Below are 24,871 nucleotides of genomic sequence, written 5' to 3'. Positions count from 1 at the left end.
AAGGTGGGGGTGAGCTGTCTTCTTGAACCGCTGCAGTCCATGTGCTGTAGGTAGACCCACAATATCCCGTAGGGAAGGAGAGGATTCTGACCCAGTGACAGTGAAGGAACGGCGATATATTTCCAAGTCAGGATGGTGAGTGAATTTGTAGAATGCGTATTAATAAACAAATCAATTTCTGGAAAATGATTTAATTAGTTTCAGCAATCACCTTCTTTACATCGCAATAAAATATTCAGTACAGGTATTTATGTTAAAATATTGCTACAACATTTTAAAACCTTATTCTAGTTTTCTTAAATTATTCAAAACCTTTATTCACCATTTTGTTTGAAGAACATTATTTTCGACCTCCTAACAGTGACTTGGAAGAATCCCTGTGGGATTTAGGAGGATAATGAAACTTACTAATGATTTGAGGATTATTCTCAGGTACAGCTGATGTGGAACATCCAGTTGTTGCTGGACACTGTACTTCGATGTGGAATATTGAGAATCAGGTGAGGGATCAATCATTTTGGACAGCGATTAGAAGACATTTCTTCACCTAGAGAGTTATTCTTGCCTCCAGAAGATTTCAGATACTCAGCTGATGACTATGATCAAAATCTTCATGAGAGTCCAAGGAATGTGTCTCTTTATTTTTCTGTATTTTTGATTGCAGACTGAAATGGGAAAAGAACTGTTTTAAAAACCAAGGATTGTGGAAAGAATTGCTGCACTTTTAAAAGCAAGTTACTGAATCTCATTGTAAGGTATGTTTACACTGTTGCTTGTCATGGTGGAGGCTACTGGAGTCAATACCAGGTGGAGTGTACAAAATGAGATACAGATTAACAACAGATTGCTGATTAGTTTGTGGAATAGTGACCAGTTGTGGATGCCAAAAGCCATTAGCTTGATAACAACTATCTGGTTGGTTCATGGGAAGGTAAAACACCTTGTGGATGTGAACAATACTGGCAGGAGCCTTCAGAATGCTGCCAGGGCAGATGCTGTGTCTCTCTATCCAGTGAAATATCTAAAGACTGAGGAAAACCAGTTTATTTTCTTTCACTAGTAATTGTCATCTCTGGCTTTTAACCAGTACCTAAGAAATGTTGCAGTTAATATCAATTGCTGTGCCTCTAACAAGGAAGTGCAGAGAACCAGAAGAAATGAGATTGAAGAACGTGAAATCCTGGAGAGCAATAGGATGACCTGAGGAACTGCTGCCTCCAAGTTTTTCCGTCTATCCATAACACCAATGTTTTTTGGCTTGTGTGTCTGACTGTATATGTGTTGTGGAGTTTTAAAGGGGTGGGGATTAGAGTTTTAACCAATAACCTAATCTATGTCAGCAGTCCACGATTGTTAACCTGTGATTAGAATATGTTTATTGTAATAAATAGTAAGATGGGGTACAAATGTTGTCCTTGCCAGCGGCATACATCGCATAAAATAATTTTTTTTTAATCAACAGATTTTTGGGAATGAAGAGATTTGGGAGGTGAGATATGTGAAGGTGAAATTAAGAGATTGGCTATGATCTTATTGAACAGTGAAACAAACCAGAGGGTCAGAATGGCCTGTTCCTGGTTTTGTTCTGATCTGAATATGGGAGCTGCAGCCACCAGCCCTGAACCTGGCGGAGGCTCACAGTTTGACAACAGGAGTCACAGTCAGAGAGGCAGACAATAACACAACATTTATATAGCACCTTTACAAAATAAAAAATCACAAGGAGATCTCAAGAATGTTACAAAATAAAATGACATTTTGCTAAATAAAATATGATTTTTAGGAGAAATTAGATCAGATGACCAACTGCTGTTAAGAGGTGGATTAAAGCAGGAGTGAGAGGCTGAGAGGGTTAGGAAGGGAATTCCAGAGATTAGCTGCCAATAGCATAGAGATTAAAAATGAAAATGCACAAAGGCCAGAATTAAAGGAGCACAGACACTGAGGAGAGTTGTGAGGCTGAAGAGTTCCCAAGAAAGAGAGGGATAAGATCATGAAGGGATTTAAAGTCTGGATGAATTTTTTTTATTTCGAGCTGTCGTTGGGAGCAAGTATGGGTTAATGAGCACAAGGGGTTATGGGTAACAGCAGGTTAATGAGCACAGGGGGTTATGGGTAACATGGGGTTAATGAGCACAGGGGGTTATGGGTAAAATGGGGTTAATGAGCACAGAGGGTTATGGGTAATGGGGATAATGAGCACAGAGGGTTATGGGTAACAGGGATAATGAGTACAGGGGGTGATGTGTAACGGGGATAATGAGCACAGGGGTGATGGGTAATGGGGGTTAATGAGCACAGGGGGTTATGGGCAACATGGGGTTATTGAGCACAGAGGGTTATGGGTAATGGGGATAATGAGCACAAGTGGCTATGGGCAACAGGGGTTTAATGAGCACAGGGGTTATGGGTAATGGTGATAATGAGTACAGGGGGTGATGGGTAACGGGGTTAATGAGCACGGGGGTGATGGATAACAGGGGTTAATGAGCACAGGGGTTATGGGCAACAGGGGGTTAATGAGCACAGGGGGTTATGGGTAACGGGGATAATGAGCACAGGGGGTGATGGGTAATGGGGGTTAATAAGCACAGAGGGTGATGGACAACAGGGCTGATGGGTAACAGGGGTTATTGAGCACAGGAGGTAATGGGTAACGGGGATAATGAGTACAGGGGGTGATGGGTAATGTGCACGGGGGTTATGGGCAACAGGGGGTTAATGAGCACAGGGGGTGATGGGTTACGGGGGTTAATGAGCACAGGGGGTTATGGGCAACAGGAGGTTAATGAGCACAGGGGTTATGGGTAACGGGGATAATGAGCACAGGGGGTGATGGGTAACAGGGATTAATGAGTACAGGGGGTGATGGGTAATGGGGTTAATGACCACAGGGGGTTATAGGCAACAGGGGGTTAATGAGCACAGGGGGTTATGGGTAACGGGGATAATGAGCACAGGGGTGATGGGTAATGGGGGTTAATAAGCACAGAGGGTGATGGACAACAGGGCTGATGGGTAACAGGGGTTATTGAGCACAGGAGGTAATGGGTAACGGGGATAATGAGTACAGGGGCTGATGGGTAATGTGCACGGGGGTGATGGGTAACAGGGGTTAATGAGCACAGGAGGTGATGGGTAACAGAGCTTGGTATGAATGAAGACATGAGCAACAAAGTTTTGTTTGAGCCCAAGTGTTCAGAGGAAAGAATGTGGGAGGCCAGGAGCATGCTGAACTAGTCAGGATGAGAGATAATGAATATATGAGTGAGGTCTTCAACAGGGGAGGTGACTGAGACCTGGGCAGAGTCAGATGATGTTTTCAAGGTTAGAAGTTCACCTCAAGATCAAATGTGAAATCAAGTTTGTGAAGAGACTAAGTCCAGACAGTGTCCAGGAACAGGGATAATGGTTCAGAAAGAGATCATTTTTGCCACCTCTTTGTAGTATAGCTGCCTGGCTTGCTGTGTTTTTCCAGCCTCCTTCCTGTCTACCTTGGATTCCAGCATCTGCAGTTCGTTATGTCTCTAATCCCTTTGTGGAGCAAACCATTCAGTCCCATTCAACTGCACTGCCCCTGTGTCCTGCAATTTGGTTCTTCTCAATTTTTCAACCAATTTCCCTTTGCAATTATTCCTCCCTTCTCATGTGCAGTGAGTTTGAGATTCTTAATACTGTATTGGCTGTGTAAAGAACTGCTTTCGGACATCTCCCTCAGAACTCACCAACAACTTGTCCCGACCTCAGTCATTTACCCGAGTTCCTGTCCTATATTCAGTAGATCCGTCTGGGCACAGATGGGCCTCGGTCCCCGACAAACCCATTGGAACCTAACCAAACAGCCTGGAGAATGAACATCTTCACCTTCACCTCGATGGATGAACATCATCCAAACGTTATATTTGCCAATGTTGGCATCAGGAATGCATCATGGGGGAGATATGTGGCCAGGATGTGTTTACATTGCAATGTCTTGTGACAGGAGAAAGTGAGGACTGCAGATGCTGGAGATCAGCGTTGGTGCTGGAAAAGCACAGCCAGCCAGGCAGCATCCAAGGAGCAGGAGAATTGACATTTTGAGCATAAGCTATTCATCAGAAACGTCCTCCTGCTACCTGACCAGCTGTGCTTTTCCAGCACCACACACTTCGAAACTGTTGTGACAGCGTGTGCCAGATCAGTAGCACTCCCTGTGTAACAACACTGTACCTGGCATCTCCCTCAGAACACTCTCTACTAAACTCCATCTTCCACCTGCCTGTCCATTCTAACCTGCTTATGACCCCTGATTGATATTGTATTCACAGTTTGCCATTGTTCCAAGTTTGATATCATTGGCAAATTTTAAAAGGTTACTCTGTCCTCTGATATCTAAGTAATTTATGTACGTGTTAAACAGAGCCATCACCCTAACCATGACACTTGGAGAATTCCATTTTCCTGCCTGAAAAACAGCTAATTACCACTTCTCACTATTTTCTGTCCTTAACCCAATTTTTTAAAATCCAATTGAATGATGAACCACCCAATTCCAATAACCACAGTTTTGTTAACCACCTTTTCATGTCTAACACTTTCTTAAAATCTATATAGACAATATCCACCACATCTGTTCCTTCATCACAGAAATTAATTTTCATTCATTTGGCACAGCCTGCCCTTTACAAGTCTGCACTGGCTCATTAACATTCATTAAGATAGACACAGTTCTGGTTAAGATTTCCTTTAATTTTGTTTTGTCAACCTTATCGAGAGATTGGAGATTTTTGATATTTTAGCAAAAGTTTGAGAACAACATTATAGCAATCAGTTCAAATTCCAAATTCATTTCATTCATCATTCAGCAATCCTAGATCAGTAAATGTAGTGAGGCAACCTTCTAGAACTTTCTTCTTTTCTTCTTCACGGCTTTGAAGGTGCTAAAAAAGAAAGATGAGATTTACCAGTGACACTGGGAGCATAGAGAGCACTGGGGCAGATGGGGAACTGGGGCACTGAGGCAGATGGGGCATAAGATTCAGAGGAACGGGGTGATAGAACACTTGAGATGATACAGCACTGGGGCATGGGACTGGGGTGTGGGGGTGCAATGGGATACCGGCAGTGAAGGGGTACTGGGGCAATTAGGTAAAGGACACTGGGAGCATTGGGGCATGAAGCTCTGGGGGTGATGAAACACTAGAGGCTTGGGGGTCACCAGGTCACAATAGCACTGGGGAAGGGAACAAAGGAGGGGGCATTCAGAAGGAAATTAAACTTTGCGGTAGATGTTAGACATTTGGAATGTTAGTGGACTTGTTAGTGGAAAATGTCAGTTCAGACATACTGCAAAATATGGAACTGATCAGTGTTTGATGCATTAATTGACTTTTACTTTGTAATAAATTATTCAGTGAACTTGGAGAAGCAGCAACTGGAAATTCCATCTCACTGTTACAAACCCCAAGTATGTTAACTGACACAATGTTCTCTCCCCATTCTGCTCAGCCCCCTCCTCTGCCCATCCAAAGCTGACTCCTTCAGCACATCCCCAATGCCCTGAAACCCCCCCAAACAATAGATCCTAAACCTGCTGAGACCTCAACCCAAGACCCTAAAAGCTCTATTCCAAACCCCTTCAAACACCCAATGCCCAAACCTCATCAAACTTCTTTGAACCACCCCATTTTCCTCCCTTCATGTCCTCCCTCCCACCCTTGCTCCTACCTCTTCTCAAACACCTCAATCCAGAAGAGGAGATGAGCTGAAGTTTAAAACTCACCTAGAAATGAGATTCAGTTTTCAGCTTTTCATTGGCACACACCAAAACTGGGGCTTTTCCAGAAGTGGTAGATTTATCACGAATCCACTCTGTGACTGACTCTCTATCTTTGTTCTGGAAAAGAAACCAGAATAATCGAGAAAAACAAGGTGAGAATTCATTTTCTGGAAATCCCAATCCAGATCCCATTTACTGTGTGCAGCCTGGACAGTGAACAGAAGGAATGTATGAACTATGAGTCATCAATTTGTTAATTGTATAATTCTTAGTGCTCGATTTTTAATTAATGTATCATTAACACTGAACAGTTTGTAATTTGGTCTCTTCTGTTGTACACAACCTCAACGTGTTGTATTCTAAAAGGTGGTGTTTTGAACTGTGGGCAAGTCCAATTGCCCTATGTTCAGATTAGAGTGGTGGCAGACAGTGAGAGCTGGATTAACATTCCAGTACCAACACTACTGAACAGCTCAGGGTCATTCTCATATCAGTTTGCTAGGATCTGCTCACAAAACTGTCCGATTGTGTCAAGCAAAGGGAAAGGGACACCAGGAACAAAAGTAAAGGTGTGTTATATAAGATCAGTAACAAAGTTTGGGAGAAGATTTGTAGCTCGGGAAAATTGATTGATACTTTAGTCGAAGTTTAACATATAATCTAAAGTGGGTTTTTCAGTTGTGTTAATACTAAAAAGGGAATGCTCTTTTCTCTTAAATCAGTTTTCTGATTTAAAGTTTAAGCTGTCCACAACAGCAACATTTAGTCAATAATAAACTATAGTCAATAATCCTATACAGTCAATAGTCCTCTTATTTTGGTTGTTATAGTAAAAGTTTTCAAATGTGAAACATTGTCGTGTCATTCTTTCAGCTATCAACCAGAATTTCTAATGATATTTTTCAAAGTTATGGGAATCATAATACATTGTTCAGGACAAAGCAGCCATTTGATTAGCATCACGTTCACTACAAACATCCAATTCCTCCACCACCGATGCTCAGTAGTAGCAGTGTGTACTATCTACAAGATGCACTGCAGAAACTCACGAAAGATCCTTCAAGAACACCTTTCAAACCCACAACCACTTCCATCTGGAAGGACAAGGGAAGCAAGGGCAGGACATGGGAACACCACCTCCTGCAAGTTCCCCTCAAAGCCACTCACCACCCTGACTTAGAAATATATCGCCTATCCTTCAGTGTCACTGGGTCAAACTTCTGGGATTCCCTCCCTAAGGACATTGTGGGTCAATGTTCAAGAAGGCAGCTCACCCCCACCTTTTCAAGGGGCAACTAGGGACGGGCAATAAATACTGGGCCCAGCCAATGATGCCCACATCCTGAGAGTGAATAACTATTAAAATAAGTTCTCTTCATAATATGAATTTTAATAGAAGCACATTCATTTCTCATATTATGTTTGTAGTTTCCAAATATCAACTTATTGGTCCTTATTTAAATATTTACATTATTCACTGCAATATTATTTTAATTTTATGTTTTGTCTAAGTCTAAGGCTTGCGAATATTAATTTTTCTGCATTTAGAATCAATTTTAGGTAAATATACTTGTATTTAAATTGGATTTCTTGGTGCAAATTGACAAAGCTGATGATGAATGCACAATTTGAGTTCCATGGGCTATTAATTTTCCTCACCTGTTGCAGAAGAATAATTCCAAGAGTTGCAGCAATAACCAGGAACAGGGCCCCAAGTCCGAGGATGATGAACTGGATGTATTGGAGAACCCTTGGTATGACCACCATGAAGGTATAAAAATTGTCTAGAATTTCACCATCAATATTTCCACTCTGAAGGAAACAAAATTTGTCAACATGAATCAATTGATAAACACAATAAAAGACATTGATTCTGATTTTCACTATTAAGGAAATCATATTACTGGACCCTGGGGAATGTTGTCGAACAAAGAAACAGAGGGATGAAGGTATATAGTTCCTGGAAAGTGGCATTGCAGGTAGACAGGGGGGGTCAAGAAACAATTTGCCATGCTTGCCTTCAATGTTCAGTGCATTGAGTACAGCAGTTGGGACGTCATGTTACGGGTGTATGAGACATTGGTGAGGCTACATTTAGAATATTTTGTCCAATTCTAGTCACTCTTCGAGAGGACGTTTGCTGTTAAACTGAAAAGGGTTGCTGGAACTATTGGGTTTGAGCTATACGGAGAGACTGGATAAGCTGGAGTTTTTATCTCAAGGCTGAGTTTATAAAATCATGGAGAGCATGGATAGAATGAATAGCCAAGGTTTTTTCCCAGGGTGGGGGAGTCCAAAACTAGGGACCATAGGGTTTAAAGTGAGAGGGGAAAGATTTACAAGGGGCCTGATGGTCATCTTTTTCACACAGAGGGTGGTACGTGTATGGAATGAGCTTCAGCAAAATAAAATGATATTCATCACCAGCACCACAAAAATAGCAGAGCAACTGGCACAATACCCTATTGTGATATACAGAGAGCCTGCAGAGATGGTTGGGGGGGGGGGGTGGGGGAGTGGTGCTGATCCATTATCAGTTCATACGCTGACTGCTCTGGTCAGATTCCCCAGATGTTGTGATTAATCCCAGCACCTACTGGTTAATCTGATTACAGGCAGGTTACCATTTTGGGTTCTTGTGGTGCAGTGGTAGTGCACCTACCTTTCAGCCAGAGCACCCAGTCCCAACTGTTGAGACGCGTGTCGTAACATCTCTGAACAATTGATCAGAAGTATCAACTGTTCCCGCTTTCAAAGGGTTTACATTTCTGTTGGAAGAGCAAGTAAGGGCTTTTTCTATTCCATCCCATCCCATTGACAAACTGCCCCCGAGGGAACCAGGATGATTCTGTCAGTTAACCCTGTGAAGCCCTTCATTGGTTGATGTCTCCAGGGCTGAATAATTAACACTATTTTTCTAGCTTTCATTTAGCAAAAACAAAACAAGCAACTTCTTTCAGTTTGTGAGCTTCACTGTGGGAACAATTCAGTTCCCATGTTCTACATGATACTGGATAGAGGTGAAATTGACCAAAATGTGATTAACTTACCTCATCAAACCAAATTAAAGGAAGGAGCATAGTCTGCATTTTTCCAGTTATTCTAAAAGAGTGAAGAGGAAAGGTTACAGTGTTACACAATAAACCAGGTAAACATTTCAGAATCCGATCACATGTAGAATCAACAATTTTATGTTGACCTTGTTTCCTGAGTCCCTGGATAAATCTTTTCAAGGTAAAATAACACTCTCTACCACCTAATTGTAAGAAAAGGGATCTGATTTGTTATTTGGTGTCAAAGAACAGTACCACCCGGAAAGTATGTGTTCCTGCACTATCACCAGGCTGTAATTTTTATCAGTGTCAAATTAAATTGAACAACAGATTACAAACTGAGTCAGTGATATTGCATATCTTTGCAATTCCTTTTTCCAGGGTGAAATCAGCAGAGAATGTCACACAGAGGAGAAAGTGAGGACTGCAGATGCTGGAGATCGGAGCTGGAAATGTGTTGCTGGAAAAGCACAGCAGGTCAGGCAGCATCCAAGGAACAGGAGAATCGACGTTTCGGGCATGAGCCCTTCTTCAGGAATGAGGAAAGTGTGTCACGAAATGTCGATTCTCCTGCTCCTTGGATGCTGCCTGACCTGCTGTGCTTTTCCAGCAACACATTTTCAGCTCAGAGAATGTCACCAGCCTGCTCACTGTTCTCTTTCAAAGCAGAACTCTTGTTCTGTCGGAATTGGGGCTGGAGGAGCATCCATTTCTGATATTGACCAAATAAATAATTCCAACAGCTTTCGGAATACCATGGTTTTGCCATTTCATTGTGGGGTACTGAGGCAGAAGTTAACATCAAGCTGCAGTTGAAGAGCTAGCAGCAACTGTTGTGGAGAGATGATGGGCTGAAGAGCTTCCTACGTTAGGTTTTCGATGATGTTCTCTATTAATAATCTCCATTATACTCTCTGAAATTTTCAATACTGGGTGGTTAGTACAAACTGTCCACCTCTTCCTGGAAAACGTATCACCAGACCTTTTACAGCCACCTCAAAGCAGATCAGTCCTGAATCTTTCAAATAGAAAATAGCAACTGAGACAGTGGAGCACTCCCTCAGCACTGACCCTCTAACAGTGCGGCACTCCCTCAATACAGACTCTCCGACAGTGCAGCACTCACTCAGCACTGACCCTCTGACAATGTGGCACTCCCTCAGTATTGACCCTCCAACAGCGTGGTGCTCCATCAGCACTGACCCTCCAACAGTGCAGCACTCCCTCAGCGCTGACACTCGAACAGTGTGGTGCTCCATCAGCACGGACCCTCTGACAGTGCGGCACTCCCTCAACATTGACCCTCTGACAGTGTGGCACTCTCTCAGCATTGACCCTTTGACAGTGCGGCACTCCCTCAACAGTGACTCTCCAACAGTGTGGCACTCCCTCAGCACTGACCCTCTAACAGTGCAGCACTCCCTCAGTACTGACCCTCCGACAGTGCGGCACTCCCTCAGCACTGACCCACCAACAGTGGACCACTCCCTCAGCACTGACCCTCCGACAGTGCAGTGCTCCGTCAGCACTGACCCTCTGACAGTGTGTCACTCCCTCACCACTGACCTTCCAACAGTGTCTTGTCGGTGGTGGACAATGAGAATAGGGTACAGAATTGGAGAATGGGGTATGGACACTGGGTGGGTGGTGGAAGGTTGCAGATTCTGGGAGGAGGATACAGACTGGTTCAACTCCTGTAGAATCGTTTCTATTTCCACCTACAAATCTTTCTGTCCCCATCGCTCATTCACTCAATTTCCAGAATTCAAAACTACCTGTGCAGATGGGTGGGTCAGGTTAAGGTGGTTAGGACGGTTATGGTTAAGGATATGTTGTGGTGGTTCAAGTTTGGGTTAGGATGGGGTTACATTTTAGATTAGATTAGACTAGATTCCCTACAGAGTGGAAACAGGCCCTTTGGCCCAACAAGTCCATGCCGACCCTCTGAAGAGTAACCCACCCAGACCCTCTGACTAATGCACCTAACATGATGGGCAATTTAGCATGGCCAATTCACCTAACCTGCACATCTTTGGACTGTGGGAGGAAACCGGAGCACCCGGAGGAAACCCACGCAGACACTGGGAGAATGTGCAAACTCCACACAGACAGTCACCTGAGGCTGGAATTGAATCTGGGTCCCTGGCGCTGTGAGGCAGCAGTGCTAACCGCTGACCACCGTGCCACTGCCAATGATAAATTTAAAAATTAAACTACAGCCCCTCTCTCCCACTCTTCAAACAGCCAGAAGTTTACAAAAATGATCCAAATTCACTTACAATATTCCTTTTGCAGATTTTAGAAACAGGTTCAACTGTAATTTAATTGAGACATTCAATGGAATTCCAGACAACTGCAAGAGGAAAATAAGAAAATTGCCTTTAAAATATTTTGCATGCAGTGTAGATTGGCTCATCTTACTCAGTAACTGGTTACATTAATCAATTTTCACCTGGCTGATCTCTCATGACATTACTCCCATTCCAATCAACTGTGTCAAAACTCAAACCGATTATCCAGTCAGACATAACTTTCATTTCTTTTTCCCAAAGGAGCTTACAGCTCTAAGAAAGGAGATGGAATTCTAAATTTACTCGGTATCTTTCAAAATGGAAGCAGATTCATTAAAAAGCATCATTCACACCCCAATAAAATCAAAAGAACTGCAGATGCTGGAAATCAAAAACAAAAATAAAAACTTCTGGAAAAGCTTTCTTGACCTCTCCATTTCCATTTCCAGTGACAGACTCCAGATGAACGTTTGCAATAAACCCACAGCCTCCCATAACTACCTGGACTACACCTCCTCCCGCCCAGTATCCTGCAAGAACTCCATCCCATTCTCCCAATTCCTCCAGCTCCGTGGTATCAGACGAGGAGACATTCCTGGATGTTCACCTATTTCAAATAATGTGATTTTCCCCTCTATCACCCAGGCAGGCCTCCATTGCACCACCTCATTTCCCCATTCCATTCCTCTAAACAATCCCCCAAACACAGCAAAGACCTTGTCCTCACCCACCGCCCCATCTGTCTCTGCATCCAACACATCATCCTTAAACACTTCGGCCAACTCCAACTAGACCTCACCACCAAGGACATGTTCCCCTCTCCATCCCTCTCTGCCTTCTGCAAGGAATGTTCCCGTCGACAGTCCTTGGTTTGCCCCACTCTCCCCACCAACCCCCCTGAACACCTAGGTACCTTGCCCTGCAACTGGAAAAGATGCAACACCCACCAGTACACTACCCCCCCTCACCTCCATCCCAGGCCCTAGACAGTTGTTCCAGGTGAGACAGAGGTAAACCTGCCTCTCTTCCAACCTAGTTCACTGCACCAGGTGTGGCCTTCTCTACGTCAGGGTGACCAAATGTAAACTTGGGGAACAGGTCACCGAGATCAGGAGCCAACCAGATCTCCCGGTCACCACCCATTTTAATACCTCTTCCCACTCCCTTTCTGACATGACCATCCTTGGCCTCGTCTATTGCCACAACAAACCAAACCGCAAACTGGAAGAACCACACCTCATCTTCTGTCTGAGTAGCCTACAGTCCTGAAGACTCAACATTGAGTTCTTCAATTTCAAATAGCCTCCCTTCCAATCTCCCAACTCCCTTCCACTCCTCCTGCCACCAAACAGGTCGTACCCTCTACCTGTCTTCACCTATTCCCACTTCACCACTCTGCCCCACCACCCTCTTTCTCTGCAGCTCCCCCTACACCCACTCCAGCGCTGAAAAAGGGTTACACCCGAAACATTGACTTCTCCACCTCCTGATGCTGCCTGGCCTGCTGTGTTTTCCATGTTTCTCATGCCTCTCTAGTTTGGAAAAGCTCAGCAGGACTGATAGCATTTGTGCAGAGAAAGCAGAGTTAACGTTTCGGGTCAAGTGACAATTGCTCAGAATTCTGTGCAAGTAACTCAACCCCCAACCCTCTAAACTCTGTTGAAATTCTTGTAAGATCCTTAGACAGCACTTTCCAAACCTGTGATCATTTCCATCTAGAACAGAATAATGAGTGGAAATAATAAAGCTTAAAATAACACAAAGACCGAAGCAATGGTTTGAAAAAGCTAACCACCAATTTTAGCTGTTTCTTTACCCTGCTGAGCTTTGCCTGATTTAGATCCAGTGGTCTGAGCTTTAATTCTTCCCTTTCCATTCCCAAACCCGAATATGATTTGGTTCATTACACAGTCTATCTCCAAAACAATGCATTGTTGTTTGAATAGCATTCAGGAAAATTGACCACATCTTGGACATTATTCCCCAATCACAGAGGGCATAAGGAAGAATCCTGTTGCTTAAGTGTTTTAGGATCCGATTACCAAAAGACCAGTCACCCCAATGATCTGCAGGCCCGTTGACATGCAGAACACTGGATCAGCCAGATACAGCTATCTATCTGCAAGTCCAATTCAGAACTTCACCTGAATGCAAGGTATGCAGTGTCAGCAGATGCAGCCACCTGTGACCCCAATCCCCATGGCTCTCTTGAGCAAGGTGTTAACTGTGACCCCTCGTGATAGAATTGGTCTGAAATTGGGTGTAACAAAGATATCTGCAAATCTGCAGATGATACAAAGTAAGGGTAATACAAGTAAGGATGATACAAAGTAATTAAATCGGGCACCTCAAGTCTTGTCAAGTGAATATTGCTAACAGAGTGGGCAGTCAGTCAGTGTGAGATTGAATTTAACGCAGACACATGAGGTGAGAATTGAAATGAAATATGAACATAAAATATACCTTAAACAGTAAAGTATTAAGAGCAACACAGAAACAGAAAGCTTTAAAAGGTTCAGAACAAGAAACCATTCAATTTAGAAGAAAATAATGAGCTCTTACATTAAGGAGGACATTATTGTTCAGCTGTGAGGTTATCTGAATACTTGATCCAGCCCTCCTCACCTTGCTTCAGATAGAAACTCAAGACCAGGTGAATATTTGGAAGATTCACTCATGATGATCCCAGGGTAAGAAGCTTTCATGACAAAGGAAGATTAGGCAAAACAAGTATTTATTTTGGAACAGAGAAGAATAAGAGAAAATAAAATATAAAATATTCTTTCTCATATTGAGCCTATTCTCAGTTACTCCACATTGGACGTGAATTGCCTTGAGATGCCAATAATCAGGGAGATCAAGTTAGTTTTGTTCATTTTATTGGTTGATCTGCCTTTGAAGATCATTTTCACACTGACTTAGGAATGCATTGTCTGCAAGTCTGGAGGATGCAGATTCAGTTGAGGGTATTAGATGACTCTTTAAATATAAACAACGTACAGAGTTACAGGAGAAAAGGCAGGAGATTCAGATTAAGTTAAAATGCACGGAAAGTTGGAGCAGGTACGATGGGCCGAAAAATTTCCTTCAGTATTGTAATAATTCTGAAATCTTACTTACCGGATGGATGTCAATGAAAAGTGCATGTTCTCTCTCATTGGGATGTAATCCTTCGATAGCCTCCCACAACACAGGGTCAGCATTGTAGAAGTGTGGGTGTGAGATGAAGACTTGAGAATCTGAAAGTGAACAGTTTACAGTCAGCCCAAATTAAAGCGCTACAATACTTTACAATTGAATTATAACTGTACATGCAAGACAAGCATTCACACAGCAACAACAATCCTTTCCTACAAGACCTTCTTTTGATTTGTTCAGGGAAGTGCGTACATCTGCCTAGATAATTATTGATGTGGAGGTGCCCGTGTTGGACTGGGGTGGGCAAAGTTAAAAATCACCCACACCAGGTTATAGTCCAACAGGTTTATTTGTAAGCACTAGCTTTCGGAGAACTGCTCCTTCATAGATACATATTAATTGCCTAGCCTAATGGTTCTTGAGAAGTTTGCAGTGAGCTGTCTTCATAGCAGAATGAGGGGTGATCTTATTGAGACATATCAGATTCTGAGGGGCTTTTCAGAATACCCACTGGTGGGTGAGTCTCAAACTGGAGGACAGAATTAAAATGAAGGGACACTTAGTTAAAACTGAAATACAAAGGAATTTCTTCTTCCAGACACCAATGAACGTCTGGCATTCTCTATCACAGAGAGTTGTGGAAGCTAGATCACTGAAAGTATTCAAAGAGAAGGCAGACAGTTCTTTCAAATATCAGGGAGTTGAGGGCTATGAGGACCTGGCATGAAAGAGGAGTTGAGGCCTGGGTCAGATCAGCCATGGTGGGGCAGTCTACAATGGGCCGAATAGTTTATGCCTGTTCTTGAACCACAGCAGCTTGTGAGGCGAGATAGACCTACAATGCTGTTAGGGAGTGAATTGCAGACATTGACCCTGCAACAAATACAAAAAAAATGACAATGATAAGAGAGAATTGATCCGTCTTCCTCGGATGTGCAAGTCATTATTTAATTCTCCACTAATCCTAGAGTTACCATTGACGAGAAACTCAACTGGACTCATCACATAAATATAAGAACTGATAGGAAGCTAGTAATATTGCAGCGAGTAACCCACTTCTTTACTCCTGACTACCTATAATGCACAAGTCAGGAGTGTGATGGAATAATCCCCACTTGCTTGGATGGGGGCAGCTCCAACAACACACAAGAAGCTTTACACCATCCAGGAAAAAACAGCCCACTTGATTGGCATCACATCCACAAACATCCACTCCCTCCCCCACTGGCACTCAGTGGTAGCAGGGTGTACTATCTACAAGATGCACTGCAGAAATTCACCAAAGACAGCACCATCCAAATCCACAACCATTTCCTATAGAAGGACAAAAGCAGCCAATACATGCAAATACCGCCTCCTCCAATTTTCCCTCCAAGCCCCTCACCATCCTGACTTGGAAATATTCCTTCACTGATCATTCACTATCACTGGTCAAAATCCTGGAACTCGCTCCCTAAGGACATTGTGGGTCTATCTACAGCACATAGACTGCAGTGGTTCAAGAAGGCAGCTCAGCCCCACCTTCTCAAGGGGCAACTAGAGAGGAGCAATAAACACTGACCCAGCCAGTGATACCCACATCTCTAAGTAAACAAAATGGTCTTTATTACCTTTGACAATACTTGAATTTTAATGCCATTGTAAAAACTTGTAATCATCTTCACATTCCTCCCAAGTCTTTTTCTCAATTCCTACCATCATTTTGTTTTCTTTTGCTGTTATTTCTGTCTCCAGAGTCCTGATGTATGCTAGTCTTTGTGTTTTTACATGGTTTTTCCTTTTGTTTTATGTTTCAATGATCAATGAATCATTGTCAAATTGTAGAATGAGAGAGCATAGAAGACCACTCATTCCATTGTAGCTACTTCTGAAATCAGAGACACTCACTCACCCACATCCCTGTCCTTTCTGAACAATGCAATAAGTTTTCTCCCCTTTGAATATATATGCAGTTCCCCTTTGATAGCCTAATTCCAGTTTAACATTTCAGATTATTTTCTCATTTGCATTCTTCTTCAGAAATTCACTTCTGTAAAAGTATGTTTGCCTACGTGACCTCTTGGAGTCCATTGCTCTCCTCCTCACTGTTCACAACTGTGTTAAAAATGTTCCATCATCTTCACTCTACTCCTTTTGTCAATCAACTTAAATCCATCCCCTCTGGTTACTGACTCTATTCCAGTCGGAACAGTTTATTCTTACTTTATCAAAGTCCCCTTAAAAATCTCTACTTTCAAAACTTGCTCTGCTCTAAGAAGATTGATCCCAGCTTCTCCAATCTGTCATTAGGAAAGACTCGGATCCCTGGTCCCATCTGGTGAGTCTCTGCTCCCTTTCCAAAGCCAAGACCTTCTTCCTAAAGTATAATGTCCAGAACTGAACTCAAAATCCCAACTTCAATGTAACCAGTGTTTGTGAAGGTTCAGCATCACTGCCTTGTTTTCAGAGTCTGTCCGTCGATCTATAAACGAATGTGTAACATACATTTACCTAATATCAAAGACACAATTATAAAATATAAACTTATATCTAACATATTATTACTTACAAAGCCAAGAATCCCACACATTTTTTAAACATTCTTCTTCAGACTTTTGTGTATAATCACCACAAGATTTTTATGTTCCTTCAAATTGTATGATTTATTTTATATTGTCTTGCGTTCTTCTTCACGGTTCCCTCCCTTAAAGTTTATTTGTCATGTGTTTGCCTGCATGTCCTGCTGGAATCTGTTGCTATCCTCCTCAACATTTACAACAGGAAGCTTAGAAACATAGCATCTAGGAGCAGGAGTAGGCCATCTGGCCCTTTGAGCCTGCTTTGACATTCAACGTGATCAAAACTGATGCTTCTATCCCAATGTCATCTTCCCACTTTTTACCCACATCCCTTGATGCCTTCAAAATATAAAACATTATCTTGTTTCTTTCTTAACTATACCCAGTGGCTTGGCCTCCATTTCCTTTTGTGGTAGAGAATTCTAAATGTTCATTCCCTTTGAGTGAAGAAATCCTTCCTTTTTGCTGTCCGAAATGGTCTACTCTATAACCTCCAGCTTCTAGACTTCCCAACCAGGGAAAAATCTTCTCTGCATCTCGTCTCTCCAGCCCTGTTAGAATTTTATATGTTTCAATCAGATCTCCTCACATCTTTCTAAACTCTCATGAATACAGAGTTTAGATCAGAGTGGTGCTGGAAAAGTATAGCAGGTTAAGCAGCATCCAAGGAGCAGGAAAATCAACATTTCAGGCAAAAGCCCTTCATCAGGAATAGAGGCAGGAAGCCTCCAAGGTGGAGAGATAAATGGGGGTTTGGGGGGGAAGTGGGGGGAGCTGAGGGGAAGGTAGCAAAGCATACAATGGGTGAATGGGGGTGGGGATGGAGGTGATAGGTCAGAGAGGAGGGTGGAGCGGATAGTTGGGAAGGGACATTGGGGGTAGGAGAGGTCATGAGGACAGTGCAGAGCTGGAAGGTTTGAACTGGGGTAAGGTGGGGGGAGGGGAAATGAGGAAGTCCACATTGATGCCCTGGGGTTGAAGTGTTCCGAGGAAGAAGATGAGGCATTCTTCCTCCAGGTGTCTGGTGATGAGGGAGCGGTGATGAAGGAGGCCCAGGACCTCCATGTCCTCGGCAGAGTGGGAGGGGGAGTTAAAATATTGGGCCACTGGGCGTTGGGGTTGATTGGTGCGGGTGTCCCGGAGATGTTCCCTGAAGCGCTCTGCAAGGAGGCATCCAGTCTCCCCAATGTAGAGGAGATTGCATCGGGAGCAACGGATACAATAAATGACATTGGTGGATGTGCAGGCAAAACTTTGATGGATGTGGAAGGCTCCTTTAGGGCCTTGGATAGAGGTGAGGGAGGAGGTGTGGATGCAGGTTTTGCAATTCCTGCAGTGGCAGGGGAAGGTGCCAGGATGGGAGGGTGGGTTGTGGGGGGTGTGGACCTGACCAGGTAGTCATGGAGGGAACGGTCTTTGTGGAATGCGGCAAGGGGTGGGGAGGGAAATATAACCCTGGTGGTGGGGTCCATTTGGACAGGGCGGAAATGTCGGCGGATGATATGGCTAATCCGAAGATTGGAGGGGTGGAAGGTGAGGACCAGGGGGGCTCTGTCCTTGTTACGGTTGGAGGGGTGGGGTGGGGTTCGAGGATGTAAGTGCGGGATGTGGATGAGATGCGTTGGAAGGCATCTTTAACCATGTGAGAAGGGAAATTGCGGTCTCTAAAGAAGGAGGCCATCTGGTGTGTTCTGTGGTGGAACTGGTCCTCCTGGGAGCAGATACGGCAGAGGCAGAGGAGTTGGAATATGGGATGGCATTTTTGCAGGAGGTAGGGTGGGAAGAGGTGTAATCCAGGTAGCTGTGAGAGTCGGTGGGTTTGTAAAAAATGTCACTGTCATGTCCGTCATCATTAATAGAGATGGAGAGGTCCAGGAAGGGGAGGGAGGTGTCAGAGATCGTCCAGGTAAATTTAAGGTCAGGGTGGAATGTGTTGTGGGAGCACGAGGTGGCGTCAATGCAGTCATCAATGTAGCGGAGGAAGAGTTGGGGAGTGGTGCCAGTACGGAAGATGGGCTGTTCTACATAGCCAACAAAGAGACTGGCATAGCTGGGGCCCATACGGGTGCTCATGGCTACCCCTTTGGTCTGGAGGAAGTGGGAGGATGAATACAGGTCCAGTGGAACAAACTTCTCCTCATAGAGCTACCATCCTGGAATCAGGCGTGTGAACCATCATTGCATTCCCTCGATTACTTCCTTTCTGAGGCAGGAACACTAAACTTGCATGCTACACTGCAGGCACGGAGCACTCACCAACACTCCATATAACTGCAGAAGCTACTTGAAGGATACAGGGGTAGGGTAGAGGGGTAGGATGCTCTTCAAAGGATCGATGCGAACTCGATGGGCCAAATGGCTTGCTTCCACACTGCAGGGAAGCTATGATTCTATAATGATATTCCGACTCCTGAACTCAAATCCATTTGCAATGAAGGACAATATACCATTTGCCTTCCTAATTGCTTGCTGTACCTGCCCGTTGACAGGTGTACAAGAACACCCAGATCCCTTTGTACATCCACCCTTCTCAAAGTATCACCATTTAAATAATACTCTTCCTTTCAGCTTTTTACACCCAGCCATGTTATACTGCATCTGCCTGGAGTTTGCCTACTCACTCAACTTGTCTGCATCACCTTGAAACCTACTTGCCTTCTTATCATTCACAATCCCATCCAGTTTTATGTCATTACAAATTTGGAAATGTTGCATTTGGTTCCCTCATCCAGGTTATTGATACATAATGTGAACAGCTGGAGCCCAAACACTGGTCATAACAGTTACTGCATCCCACATCCATTTATTCTGAATCACTACTCCCAATTCTCAATCTATTCTAATCCCTTACCTGCTATCCCATGTGCTTTAATTTTACCCACTAACCTTTTACATTGAACCTTCTGGAAAACCAAATTCACAACCTTATGACAGGTTGATACAAAAGGTGAAGTCACCTGGGATCTGCAATAAGCTGGTAAGATGGATACAGAACTGGCTTAGTCAGAGAAGACAGAGTAACAGTAAAAGGGTGTTTTTCTGACTGGAGATCTGTGACTAGTGGTGTTCCACAGGGATCAGTGCTGGGACCCCATATATCTGAATGAGTTTGAGGAATGTGTATATGGCCTGGTTAGTAAGTTTGCAGACGATACAATGATTGTGGGAGCTGTGAATAGTGAGGACGAATGCCAGAGGATACAGCAAGATATAGGTTAGCGTCTTGGGTGGGGAAATGGCAGATAGGATTTAATCTGGACAAATGTGAGTGATGCATTTTGTGAGATCAAATGCAGGAGGGAAGTATACAGTAAATGGCAGGACTTTTAGTAGTGTCGACATACAGAGGGATCTAGGCATACAGGTACACAGTTCTCTGAAAGTAACAACAAAAGCAGATAAGGTAGTTAAGGAGGCATATACCATGCTTGCCTTCATCAGTTGGGGCATAAAGTATAAAAATGGGAAAGGTATGTAAGCTGTATAGAACTTTAGTGAGGCCACATTTGGAATATTTGTTCTGGTCACCACACTACCATAAGGATGTGGAGACTTTGGAGAGAGTAAGAAACTTTTAACCACAATGTTGCCTATTTTGGAGGGTATTAGCTATGAGGAGAGATTGGATAAACTTGGATTCCTTCACTCGAATATTGAAGGCTGAGGAGTGACTTGATAGAAATTTACAAAATGATGAGAGGCACAAATAGAAATGTCAATTACTAGAGACTATAGGTTTATGGTAAAAGGGGGTAAGTTTAAAAGAAGATGTGAAAGGCTCAGTGGTTAGCACTGCAGCCTCACAGCATCAGGATCCCAGGTTCGATTCCAGCCTTGGGTGACTATCTGTGTGGAGTTTGCACATTCTTCCCCGTGTCTGGGTGGGTTTGCTCCGGTTTCCTCCCACAGTCCAAAGATGTGCAGGTCAGGTGAATTGGCCATGCTAAATTGCCCGTAGTGTTAGGTGCATTAGTCAGAGGGAAATGGATCTGAGTGGGTTACTCTTCGGAGGGTCGGTGTGAACTGGTTGGGCCGAAGGGCCTGTTTCCATGCTGTAGGGAATCTAATCTAAAAGGCTTTTAATTTAGAAAGACATCATGTATCGGTGCAGTCTAGGGTCGAAGGGCCTGTTCCTGTGGTGTACTGTTCTTTGTTCCTTTGTATTCACTGGTTCTCCTTTATCTATTCTGTTAGTTATATCCTCAAAAATCTCTTGATTTTTTTTCAAGCATGGTTTGCTTTTCATAAACCCATACCGGCTTTGTCCAGTCCATTTAATGATATCTAAATGTCATATTCTAACAGAATCTAGCATTTCCCCAAACTGATGTCAGGCTAACTGCTCTATAATTCAGTTTTCTCTTCCTCCATTTCCCAGTAGAGTTGCATTTCCCACTCTCCAATTTATAGGAACTACTCCAGAGTCTATAGAATTTTAGAAGATGCTCATCAATGTATCCAATATTTCCAGGACCATTTCCTTTAGAGTCATAGAGATGTACAGCATGGAAACAGACCCTTCGGTCTAACCCGTCCATGCCGACCAGATATCCCAACCCAATCTAGTCCCACCTGCCAGCACCTGGCCCATATCCCTCCAACCCCTTCCTATTCATATACCCATCCAAATGCCTCTTAAATGTTGCAATTGTACCAGCCTCCACCATATCCTCTGACAGCTCATTCCATACCCATACCACCCTCTGCGTGAAAAAGTTGCCCCTTAGGTCTCTTTTATATCTTTCCCATCTCACCCTAAACCTATGCCCTCTAGTTCTGGACTCCCCGACCCCAGAGGAAAGACTTTGTCTATTTATCCAATCCATGCCCCTCATAATTTTGTAAACCTCTATAAGGTCACCCCTCAGCCTCCGATGCTCCAGGGAAAACAGCCCCAGCCTGTTCAGCCTCTCCCTGTAGCTCAGATCCTCCAACCCTGGCAACATCCTTATAAATCTTTTCTGAACCCTTTCAAGTTTCACAACATCTTTCCAATAGGAAGGAGACCAGAATTGCACACAATATTCCAACAGTGGCCTAACCAATGTCCTGTACAGCCGCAACATGACCTCCCAACTCCTGTACTCAATACTCTGACCAATAAAAGAAAGCATACCAAATGCCTTCTTCACTATCCTATCTACCTGCAACTCCACTTTCAAGGAGCTATGAACCTGCACTCCGAGGTCCCTTTGTTCAGCAACACTCCCTTGGACCTTACCATTAAGTATATAAATCCTGCTAAGATTTGCTTTCCCAAAATGCAGCACCTTGCATTTATCTGAATTAAACTCCATTTGCCATTTCTCAGCCCATTGGCCCATCTGGTCCAGATCCTGTTGTAATCTGAGGTAACCCTCTTCGCTGTCCACTACACCTCCAATTTTGGTGTCATCTGCAAACTTACTAACTGTACCTCTTATGCTCACATCCAAATCATTTATGTAAATGACAAAAGTAGAGGACCCAACACCGATCCTTGTGGCACTCCACTGGTCACAGGCCTTCAGTCTGAAAAACAATCTGTCTTCTACCTTTGAGCCAGTTCTGTATCCAAATAGCTAGTTCTCTCTGTATTCCATGAGATCTAACCTTGCTAATTAATCTCTCATGGTGAACCTTGTTTTAGTATTCTGCAATGTAGATTACCAGGCCTGGTGATTTGTCAGCCTTTAACCCCAGTAATTTCCTCAGTGTCATTCTCTTACAAACACTGATTATCTTCAATTCCACCCTCTCACTAGACCCTTGATTCCCTAATATTTCTGGTAAGTTATTTGTGTCCTCTTTTGTGACGACAAAACCAAAGTCTGTCTTTAATTCTTCTGCTATTCCTTTGCTCCCCATTATAATTACCCCGGCTTCTGACTGTGGGCAATCTACATTTGTCTGAACTAATTTTTTTGTCTTCACAGATCTATAGAAGCTTTTACAGTTAGTTTCCATTTTTCTTGCACTTTATTTAGCCTCTTGATCAATTTGTTTGTTCTCTTTAGCTAAATTCCAAAATGCTCGTCATCTTCAGAATTGTTGTCTTTTTCTGGCAACTTTATACATCTCCTCTTTGGTTCTAATATTATCTGGAATTTCTAATATAAGCCATGGTTCAGCCACCTTTCCTCTTGTATTTTTGCACCAGACAGGAATGAATCATTGTTGTAATTAATGCATGTGTTCTTTAAACATGAACCATTGTCCTTTAGTAAGATTCTCCAATTCATCCTTGCCAGTTTGCACTTCACACCTTTTAGTAGTTCCCTTTATTTGATTCAGGACCCTGGTTTCAGTTTAGAATACTTCACTCTCCATCTTAATTAAGAATTCTATCGTATTATGGTCACTCTTTCCTTAAGGACCCCAAGCAAGATCATTGATTAATCCTTTCTCATTGCAGTATCTAGTCTTGAATAGCCTGTTCCCTGGTTGGTTTCTTGATGTTTACAATACCACCATGTACAGACTACATGAAGTGTTGCTCCACAGAATCATTGCAAATTTGGATCTTCCAAGCTACATGTAAATTAAAGTCATCCATGATTACAGATATACTCTCATTGCGTCATCTCTGATTTCTTGTCTAATGCCTGCATTTGTATTTTCACTAACCCCCAACAGCGTTCTCTACCCTTTGACATATCTTATCTCCACCAATACAGACTCCACTTCCTGATTTTCTGAGCCAATATCCTTTCCCACTATCGCACTGATACATTTCCTTTACTAAAAATGCTACTCCACCTCCTTTCCCTTTTTCTCTGTCCTTTCTAAATGATATTGCTGGATGTTCAATTCCTATCCTGCAGCCAGGTCTCTGAAATTACATGATATCATAACTGTTTATACTAATTCAAGCTGCAAATTCATCTACATTATTGCAAATGCTCTATGCATTAAGATACAAAGGCTTTAGAATTATCTTTTTAACCACGTTAGTCACCTTAGTTTTATTTTGCACTATGGCACCATTTGCTTTTCATCCTTGCTATACTGCCTTCCATTTTTGTTTCTTGTCTCCCTTTTGTTCCTAACTTCTCTAAATGAAGAGAGACTGTAAAATGTGAAGATACAGAGGATACAGTGGGATCTGAGTGTCCTGGTACATAAACCACATAAGGGCAGTGAACAGGGATAGCATATGATTGAGAATGCAAATGGACTGTTAGCATTTATTGCAAGCAGAATGGAACATATAAGTAAGTACATTTTGCTAAAATAGGGAATTGGCAAGACAATACCAGCAATACTGCGTACATATGAAAAAGGATATAATTGCACAGGGAGAGGACCTTCACTTGATCATGCCTGGGAATGAGGATTTTTTTTTGTGAGGAAATGTTATGGTGTAGTCAACTCTTATAGTCATTTGTTTTCACAGTTAAACAATGTGTTCTACAGATGGATATACTCACGGTGTCTGCATGTGCTAACGTTCATCACTCCGGACTCTCTGCACGGACAAAAGCCTTCATTGGGGGGATATACAGTCCCATTTGCAAACATGGTCTTCGGGGCAATGTATCGGAAGGAAGGTATCCCAAAGGTTGAGTCTGAATTTTGGTAAATTAACTCCAATGACCTGTTCAAATTTAAAAAGTAATCTTGTTTTAAGAATAAATTTCTTGCTAACTTTATAACTGCAAGGTGAAATTACAATCACTGTCGAAGGTCATTGAACACATCAACTATGTCACTTGTTCACAGCATGTGGTCCAAAGCCATCAAAGTGACCATTCCCCAATGACATACACAGAATATCCAATGCAGCCCACCCAGGCAGCATCTGGGAGAATGAACCAGAGTTTACAGGCAGCTTGAAACAACATTCTCAGGAGCAATGAGGGAGAGAAAAACACTGATCCTGCCAGTGACACCCACAATAAATAAATGTAATCTAAACCGTAAGCTCGCACTGATATTGGTTGCAGTGATGATGATGTGCCTCGAATCCATTGAAGTGATGCAGGGGAACCTCATATTGAGAACTCATTTACAGGATTGCAATGTGGAGCCCCAATGCTGAACACTCCCTCACATGACTGCATAGCTCAAACGCCCCGAGATTAAAGTCAATCT

General features: G+C 43.1%; 1 protein-coding gene across 3 annotated transcripts in view; it reads right to left on the bottom strand.

The window, feature by feature from the left end:
• Window positions 1-217: 217 nt before the first annotated feature.
• The window catches only part of LOC140488018 (scavenger receptor class B member 1-like), a 39,331-nt gene continuing 14,677 nt past the window's right edge, over window positions 218-24,871 (bottom strand). The window contains exons 6-13 of one of the 3 annotated variants that reach the window (XM_072587582.1): window positions 24,208-24,374; window positions 14,223-14,341; window positions 11,091-11,164; window positions 8,809-8,860; window positions 7,418-7,570; window positions 5,762-5,875; window positions 4,877-4,919; window positions 218-665 (exon numbers count right to left, since the gene is read on the bottom strand). In XM_072587582.1, the coding sequence (XP_072443683.1) occupies window positions 5,762-5,875; window positions 7,418-7,570; window positions 8,809-8,860; window positions 11,091-11,164; window positions 14,223-14,341; window positions 24,208-24,374 (679 nt within the window). In that variant the 3' untranslated portion in view covers window positions 218-665; window positions 4,877-4,919. Of the gene's footprint in view, window positions 666-4,189; window positions 4,920-5,761; window positions 5,876-7,417; window positions 7,571-8,808; window positions 8,861-11,090; window positions 11,165-14,222; window positions 14,342-24,207; window positions 24,375-24,871 lie in introns of those variants that run through there. The other 2 variants (XM_072587580.1, XM_072587579.1) reach the window with 2 other exon arrangements.

Source organism: Chiloscyllium punctatum, chromosome 17 (assembly GCF_047496795.1).
Source record: "Chiloscyllium punctatum isolate Juve2018m chromosome 17, sChiPun1.3, whole genome shotgun sequence".
NCBI classification, from domain to species: domain Eukaryota; kingdom Metazoa; phylum Chordata; class Chondrichthyes; order Orectolobiformes; family Hemiscylliidae; genus Chiloscyllium; species Chiloscyllium punctatum.
The sequence above is the reverse complement of the archived record's forward strand: the minus strand, read 5'-3'. Positions and strand labels throughout refer to the sequence as shown.